Below are 8879 nucleotides of genomic sequence, written 5' to 3' on the forward strand. Positions count from 1 at the left end.
GGGGATCCTGCGGGACCTCGCCAGCACAAATCTGCCCTCTCCGCTAAGCCATCTGGTAAAGTTGCGGGAGGATGGATTCCGAGGTCGAACGTCTTCGCTTTTTTCTTTTTTTTTTTCTTTCTCTTCTTTTCTTCTTCTTTTTTGGGTGTTGTGTTTTTTTCGTGTGGTTTTTTTTGTTGTTTTGTTTTGTTGTTTTTTTTTTTTTTTTTTTTTGAGGCTTGAGTGTGTTTTGGCGTTTTCTGATCCCGGTAGGCTCCGGCGCTCTCCTTTACTCTCCGCATGTGTGAGCGTTTGTGTGTACGTGGTCTGAGTTTCGGATTCTCTGCAAAACAGGGAACCAGCCCACAAGAGGTCATTTTGGGAAGAAAAATTACTTTGGTGCATTGCCGTTGCAGTTTTCTTTCCCTGTTTTCCGATATTCCTAATGGTGCGGGTGTGCTTTTTGTATAGGGTTCCTTAATATAAATCCACTCAGGCCTATCAATAAATGTAATGCTGCCTGCAGAAGGAACACGAGTAGGTCGTTTGCTATACAAACTTGGGTATTGCAGGCAACTGAAGGCCTTGGCAGCCTTTGGGAAATCACTGTCCCTCACACAGTGGATGTCCAGGACTGGACAATGCTGGCTGTGTAAAGGCATCACCTGTCTACAAATGTCCCGTGACACCTGGGCAGGAACCAGGCGGCTGGAGGAAGAAGGTGTTTCCAGCATGTTGCTCAACCAGCCACTCTGAAAGTTACCAAGATAAGCCCTTGTGAAATTTATTAGGAAAATATATTGGCAATTGTTCTTTTAAAATGGAATTGGCTTATCTCTCTCTGTTGAAGGTAGCCATCTTGCAGAGAAGTGCTGTTATTTCTGAAACTGAAAGCTGTAGAAACCTATGTGAAGGTCATAATTGGTTTTTAAAATACTACCAGAGATTTGACAATCCTGAAAGCCTTAAAAAAACCCCCAAAAACCATCCGCCGTTTAGATACTCTTTTGTCAGGCCAGTAGTACTGAAACGTATTGTCATGTCAAGTGATATTTTAGCATGAGGATCATCTGCTAAACCAGGAAATTCAGCTGTGTCTGACTGTAACACCTAAACTCTTGGTGTGTGCAGCTGGCAAGAACAGCTTCCTGGGTTGCAAATTTCTCAGTTAGCTCAGGCCAACGTGCTCATCCATCAGGAAGAGTCAGAGCATAAAGATTTCACTTCACGGATGCTTCAGTCCGATGCGTGTTGGCAAATTTTGCCTCTAGTAGTAGGAAAATGTTTGTAGAGGCTGAGTGGGTATGTTCACTTCTAAAATTCAAAGTAGTATTCGTTAGCATTGTGTGTTATAGTGTGGATATTTAAAGAGACTTTTATCCCTGCCAGAGATAAAAATTGCCTTGAACTTTAAGAGGAACTGCTGGAAGTTAAGGCATTCACTCTGTACCCTGAGCACAGAGTTCAAGGGTAGAGCATTTAAAGTTTAGCTACATGTTGTAACTTACTGGCCGCCCTTCTAGGTTTTTATGCATTAGTCTGGCTCCAGGGAGACCTAAATAATTTTCTGCTATAGGTCTTTCTGTATACTTACTTGGATTGCAAAAGTAATCACGATCCATAGCCCTCAGCCCTAGAGATTCCCTACTTTTTCATGAGAGAAGTTCTTGCTTGGCTTGTCCCACAACTCCCTCCTGTGCTGCCTCCTTGTACCCTGAGTACCAAGGCAGTAAACTTCTCTTCTGAGTGGATTAATGAACAAAATTAATCTTAACATTTTCTCTGCTTTTAATGTAGAGTAAGAGGAAGGACAGCAGAGAGGAAATACGTGCAAGTCCCTAAGTAAGAGTTCTCCACTGTTCTGTTCTTGTGCAGTTTTCCTGAGGAGATCTGCCCCTTACATTGTTTCTGGTAGTGTACAAAGTCCTCCTTTCTATTAGCTTGCTCTGATATATCACATTTTGCTTTTTCACATGTCAGCTATAAAATTAGGCATCATAAACCTGCCAATACTTTTCCGTGTGCTGTAGCTCGTGCTGTGAGGGCAGGGGCCAGGTTAGCAGTCAGAGCAGAGCACAAAAGCCTGTTAGAAATAACAGTGGGTGGGGGCAGGAGGGTTGGAGTGAAATTCTCTATGCCTCAAACACCAGCATGAACTTGACTGAAGTGCCGTCCTGTCTCTGCTACTTGGGAGAACACTTTCTACCAAAGACATTAAAGTAAGATACCCTCTGTGGTCATTTTTGCAAAGCCCAGTGTTCTCTGAAGTCTCAACTATTTAGTCATGCTCTTCTGGTCTGTGCTCATTTCCTGTGTGGGCAGGTCCCCAAAGTGTCTTCCACTACCTTATCCCACCCTTTTCTTACGTCTGATGAGTGTTCAAGAGCACTGGTTTCATAAAAGTGGGTTTAGGCTGAAATATGAGGCACTGTTTGTGAAATAGCTTGGAAGAGGCATTTCTTTTTAAACATAATTTGGGATTTTATGGCCCTGTGTGTCCTTGGAAATATCTTCCTGCAATTATCCAGCACCCCAGCCTCCCATGTGATTTTTAGAGGCACAGTAACTACTTTTCATTACAGCTGTAGGAAATTTTAGTTGCCTGCAGGAAAGAACTGCTTTCAGATATGCAGTTGCACTCGCCTTTCAACTTCCTTGTTGCTGCTAGGTTGAAAAGGGAAATCAATCTTCACCCAGGCTGTTAAATTCAGCTGTAGTTTGTGTTGAAGGACTGCAGTTGTCTTTCTGCCAGCCATAGGCTGAAATGTGTAATACCAGCTCCTTCCCAAAAACTCTGAGGGGCAGCAGGAACAACTGGTGCTGTGTTCACTCGTATCATGGACCGATACTGCTTTGGGGAGACACTAGAGAGTGCAGGCCAGGTCCTGGTGGTCATCCCTCAAGATACATGCTCAAAGCCTCTGCCTCACAGTGGCATGTTAAGAGCAGAAGAGCTTTCACTTGCTGTTTCTCTTGACTCTTAGTTACAGTATTCACATTCTTACCTACGCAGAATAGATACTTTTCTTGCACCAGACATGTTTTTACCGACTCCAGCCGTGTTCTTCCTCTCTCTTTCCCCGAAATAATAATAATTGGGCTAACAGCATTAACAATGCTCTTCCCAAGCAACCGTGACCTGACACATTGGGTCTGGATGCGGCCGAGGGGTTGCAGTAGTTGTTAAATGGGAAGCCTAAATACCCCCTGTTGCTGATGAAGGGTACGGCACTGGCAGCTTTGGCAGGCTGGGGTTCGGCAAGAGCTGTCCCATCCAGCTGCTGCTCTGTGTGCCTGATGTTGGAAGAAGCAACAGGTCTGCTTTGCTTTCCTGCGAGGATATTGGTGATCAAATGTGTTTAGCATTTGCACATTCAGTTTATGGAGAATTTTAGAGTATTACAGAAAAAAACCCAAACCCCTAAACTAGGACATTGCCATATATTTGCTTTTATGATGCCTTTTTTTCTCGATTTGTTTGTGGTGTTACTTAGTCTCTAAGTGCCTTTTTTTCTGGTAGATACAAGTCTTTTGGCTAATAAGAGCGGAACAAGCATTTCCTACTTACATGGCAGCCCGGGGAAGCTGGCTGTGCCTCCCTCAGCCCCAGTGTGCTCCACAGCACGGCTGAAGGTCTCTGCTGAGACTCGGGATGTGCAGAGTTCCTCAGAGATGTGTTGCATCACACGGGGAGGTTCAGATGTTTTACAGGCCGGCGAGCGGTGAGAAATGGCCACTGTTGTTGCTGTAACAGAAGTGGGCTATTATAACACGTTGCAGGGAGGATTAGAAACATGTGAAAGCATCTCCTCGCAGTTGTTTCGGAATGCATCACCCCAAAGGGCGGGAATGAAAGGAGTATTTGTAGCAGTTTGGGATTAAGCATGAAGCTGGTACAGACCTCCTTGTTTTTCTGTAGGAAGAAGTGCTTCCTGGTGGAGAGCTGTCTGTGTTGTCACACATTTGACCCGGAAAGATACGCCTAACAGGCTTTCAACTCTTACCTGCTTTTACTACTAAATGAAGCATTTGATTTAAAAAAGGACCTATTGTTCAGTGTACTGTTCATCTTGAGCTGGTGTTTTCCCGTGTTGCACCACACATACTATGTGCACTGCAGCACTTGTCTGTCTTTTTTTTTTTTTTTTTTTTTTTTTTTTTTTTTCCTCTCTCCCTCCCCTACCTGCAAAACAGTGCAGTCAGGAAAATGGCTTCTGTGGGCTTCAAAGCAAGGATTAGATACTGTCACTGAGGCTGAGGCTGTGGAATACTTTGCTTAGAAAAATAAAATAAAATCAAAATTGCATTGAAATGAACCGTCTTTGGCTTTCTTAGACATTCTCAATAGAAGAGCCTTTTAATACATGTTCTCAGTAAGTAGACTTTAAATGCAGGTTCCTCTTCTAGCAATGTTTTCTGTCAGTGTCACTCTGTTCACTTGTAAAGTTCCCTCCTGTCCCTTTTTTGCACTAGTATTAAGGGTGTTTCTAAAATCCAGCTATATTTGGCAATACATCACTCTCTGTGTTACGGGGAAGTGATCACTTAAGGGATTTAGCAGAAATTAAATTAACTGAGGTCTTCAGAGAACATACTCAGAATGTCTTTTGAGAATACACTCACTTCCAATGCTTTCTGTTGGAAAATAAAGTGTTCTCTCCTGGTTCTTTCTGCAGGGTGGACTTTATAGAATATTTGTGTATTTACTCTTTTTCACGTTTGTGGAGTTTATCACTTTCAAAAACAAAACAAATGCTGAAGTGATAGACAGCCCAATTTTCTAGGTTGCTTAGTAACTGAAATGCATGCTGTAGTGTGAAAATACTCATGACAAAGTAAGGGAATGTTTACTGGAACAAACAGAAGATCCTGTGAAAGTGCACTGTATAAATAATTAAAGCATATGTTTTTATTTGCTTGTGGAACAGAAGGATACCTTCAATCACAATGTTCTACATAACTTTTCACTAAGAAAATTCTTCTTTTTCACACTTCTACTTGCTAAAGTGTGTCGATGCAGTGGGATGTGATTTCTCTAGCAAAAAAGTGCAGTGCTGCAGATTTTCGGATACTTCGTGAGATGGACCACTGGCCCTTTGGGGTTCTTTTGAGTTTTGAAAGAAGGGCCATTATTCTTTGGGACCAGTTTAAGATCTGTTCCCAAGTAACTAGGAACAAAAACTTTTGATTCCTGGAATGCTAGTATGGTGATAAGACTAGATTTTATGAGTTTATCACTCTTAAAGAAAATTGAAGGCTATTTGTAGTCTAAATAAGCTAGTTGTTTTGTTTTGTTTTTTTTTCCTAATTTTTTTTTTCTTAAATTCAAGATTTCAGCAAAGCAATGTCTCAAGCTGGCTCCTCACAGTTTCAGGAAGTCATTCGGCAAGAGCTGGAATATTCAATGAAAGTAGAACTTGATAAGATACTTGCGACTGCACATTCAAATGAGATAGAGGTAAGGAGCATGGAGTGGGAGCTACTCAGAGCATGAGAAATGGGATGCAGCACATTGAGGCAAATCTCAGACAAGAAGATAAATCACGGATTTCCAGGTCTTTATTTTTGGGATGTGCTCTGATCCTGTGTGGAAGAGTAGCCTGGATACAATGTCAGTTAGGAGACTTTCAGTTCCCTCTAGACTGGGTGACGGAATTATTAAGTGTTTAATCATCTTTAGTTATTAAAGGTTCTGTGTAATCTTCGCTGGATTACAGAAAGGGAGGGTAAAGCTGTTTTCTTAAATGTGGGGCCAAATTGTAATGGTTATGATCTTGACAAAAGACTTGTATAGGTATCCAAGTTGGTTTTGTACTCTTGAGTTTTAGTGAAAATGAGCTTTTGGTAACTTCTGGAGTTTTACCTAAAGTTTAGCATGTCTGTTTCAGTGCTAATGAAATTACTCTCATGAGTAGACTGTACCTCAATTTGTAGAAATGCTTCTGTGATTGAGTAGGTGTGCATTAAATACCAGCATTAACTAATGTATTTCTTTTTGTAGCACACTAAAAAGGACCTGGAAGGATTTAAGAAGCTGTTTCATAGATTCCTACAAGAAAAGGGACCATCTGTGGACTGGGGGAAGATTCAGAGACCTCCAGAAGATTCTGTAAGTTGTGGTTAAGTGACAGTTTGTAAGGAACGTAAAACTGGTAATTGCTACTTAAGTCAAATGATGTATTCACCCATCAAATGGGTCTATCTGCCATGGTTCTGTAAAACCATGTAGGACAACACTTTGAGTTCTAACTGAGAAATAATTATTTGTTGACATATGTTGTATGTGTTCCTGAACATCAGGTTCTGCTTACCATATGTGTCAAGTTTTTGTATTATTTTGTTAGCAGCTCTGGGAGCAGGGAAACAAAATGGGACAGATGCCACCTCACCATTTGGTACCTTCTCTGGAGTAAACTTGTGTTAGAGGGGAAGTGCGGAGGACCCTTGTTGTTCCCATTTCCCTCCTGCCCATGGAAGAAGGTTGCATGTCTCAGATGAGACTGTTTCCAGTGATCCTTTATGTTTAATAATTTGAAAGGGACATATGGCAAGTGGGCTGGGTAATAGAGCTCATTTAGCAACTTCTGTAACCTGCAGCAGCTCAGCAAAAGTGAGGGATCTGAAACAAGGAGTTGACTGTGGGGAGTTATGGAGCCTGATTTTTCTAATGTTGTCTGTGTTGTTGTAACTTACAACCTGTAATTTGAGCTGCTGCTGAAAAAGCACTATGTATGTTTTCAGCACTGTTTAGTACTGAAATAAATACTTCCTATTAAACCTAACCTCATTTTATTGATTCATCAGTGGCCTTAGGCTGTCCTTTGACTCTTGTGTAACTAATGGTGTAGTTGTGCTACAGATTCTTGCTTTTCCCAGCGTAGTGATCTTGGCATATTGCAGGAGTTCTGTGGGCTCCCAGGCCTGTGGTTTCTCTGAGGCTCTCTGTGTGCCTCAATCGAGGCTCTGTTTCCCATGAAAGGCAGGCTGTCCAGTTACTTCCAGAACAGATGCAGGGCTGCTCTATAAAGCGTTGAAGAATGATGCTGTTTTAGAGCAAGTCTAGGGTTTTTCCAAGGTTGAGTGTTTTCTTTTAACTTCAAAAACTTGTGATGTCTCTCTTTTCTGTACTGTAACACTGAATGAAGTGTTGCTTTGGGGGAGAGAAGTCTGCCCTCAACGAAGAGGCCAGGGTGAGAAATTGGAGTTCTAGATAAGGTGACTTACAAGGAAGGCTGAAGAAAAGGGGATTTCTTTCAGTGTAGGGGGGCTGAGACTCAGGGGGGGCGATAGGTCTTTTAAATATGTAAGAAGGTAGTTAGGACAATCAAAGGAATAAACTGTTCCCTGTGCCAAGAGAAGGCCTGGGATTAAATTACAGAAATTTGATGAGAGTGAATGGCTGCTTTGTGGAGAAGAAGAGCTGTTGTCTAATTTTCAAGTTTTGTTCACCTTCAGTGGAAAAACTTGTAAGTTCTATAAAGGCCTGAAAGTACCCAGGTAGGACATCTGGAGCAGATGTCAACCTGGGGGTTGTGGTAAGGCTCTGAAATAGACCGGGGGTTTATTCCCAGGCATGGCAAGCTGCTAAAAAAAGACCTAAGAGAAAGGTCTAACTTAAGGTCACAGAGGGCTGAATGGAGAAGGGCAGAGTTCGAAAGAGTATCTCTCTTTTTCCTTACGGCCTGTACTGCTCATTCTGATGTGTGGCCCTGTGCTATGTAGCAACTTTTGATGAGAGACAGAAAGGTAAGAATTCTGTGAAATCAGGTCAGTTCTGGTCTGATGAGATGCATACATGATCTGAAATGAAATTTTGTTTCCTACCATGAGCTCTAAATCAAGTAATCATGCTTGATAAGTGCCACAGAAGAGAGCTACAGCAAAATATCTGCAAACAAACTTCCTTCCATGCCTTCTTCGTTGTGTAGTAAATACCCCTTTCTTTAGGGATACTTGGGCTTCCTGATCTGACAGGAGGTGGTTTAAGCACTTAGGAAAACTGAGAGCAAGGTTAAATTTCTTGATTATTTTTTTCTTTTCTCCTTTTTGCTGACCATAATAGTTCCAACTCTCTATCCTGTTGTATCCACCCCTTCCTTTTTAATATGTCAGTCGTGTCAGGGACATACTCTGCAAAATGAAAGGGGTTTCACAGAAGACGCATTTCAAGGGGCCTTCTCCCAAATTGTTCTTTGCTGAGGAGTGTGACTTGTGGAATTATTAAATTAAAGCTGATTTCCTAAAGACCAGAATTTCAGAATTACTAGTCTAGCTAATATGGGTAAGAACAGTATGAGCTTTTAGAAGGCTTAAAGGGGGATAACTTTTGAAGGGCTGCAGTACTGAGTTCTTTGGGACAGGTATCCATCTGTGAACGCATATTTTGTTTGAGTGCTTCTGCTCAGCTCCAAGTGAGTTTTCTTTTCTTAGCTGTAAAACCTCAGAGCATATTCTCCTCCTGTTCTTGTTAAAACAGCATGAAGGTTGGTATAGAAGACTTATTTTCTGGTAATCTTGTAAATGATTTATAAATGCCTGTAGGGATGACCTTGTTTTTTGAGGTGGTGGGATGCTTGTATGCTGGAGAATCTCACACTACAAGGATCGTGGCCTAGAAAGCACCAAATTCTCTGCAGCGTGAGTTTATTTGCCTGTGATTGTTTTGGAGAATTGCTTTGCTGCTGGGAATTCTGGCAAGTATAATCTTCAGCTGATCCCTAGAAGAGCAAAAAGCATATGTTGAGGTATCTATGTGCCTGTGTGTGTATAAACACACAGACATACGTGTGTATCTGTAAACAGAGGCTCACAAAAAATCTGCCAGAGTGTAGGTTTGTTGCTTTCTTATTTATTTAGCAGCTTAAAAAAGTTCATGAATAGTTTATTGGATTTATAGGCTT

General features: G+C 41.7%; 1 protein-coding gene and 1 long non-coding RNA gene across 2 annotated transcripts in view; one reads left to right on the forward strand and one right to left on the reverse strand.

The window, feature by feature from the left end:
* Positions 1-164: 164 nt before the first annotated feature.
* On the reverse strand, positions 165-3840 carry LOC108444826. Its single transcript, XR_001859531.1, has 2 exons — positions 3548-3840; positions 165-322 (listed from the first exon to the last, which is right to left on the reverse strand). It is a non-coding gene; the product is annotated as an uncharacterized LOC108444826 (long non-coding RNA).
* Positions 3841-5265: 1425 nt separating this feature from the next.
* The window catches only part of UGP2 (UDP-glucose pyrophosphorylase 2), a 14600-nt gene continuing 10986 nt past the window's right edge, over positions 5266-8879 (forward strand). Inside the window, exons 1-2 of the mRNA XM_008644382.2 lie at positions 5266-5437; positions 5981-6088. Coding sequence (XP_008642604.1) covers positions 5324-5437; positions 5981-6088 — 222 coding nt within the window. The 5' untranslated portion in view covers positions 5266-5323. The remainder of the gene's footprint in view (positions 5438-5980; positions 6089-8879) is intronic.

The sequence above is a fragment of the Corvus brachyrhynchos genome, unplaced genomic scaffold (genome assembly GCF_000691975.1).
Source record: "Corvus brachyrhynchos isolate BGI_N302 unplaced genomic scaffold, ASM69197v1 scaffold312, whole genome shotgun sequence".
NCBI classification, from domain to species: Eukaryota; Metazoa; Chordata; class Aves; order Passeriformes; family Corvidae; genus Corvus; species Corvus brachyrhynchos.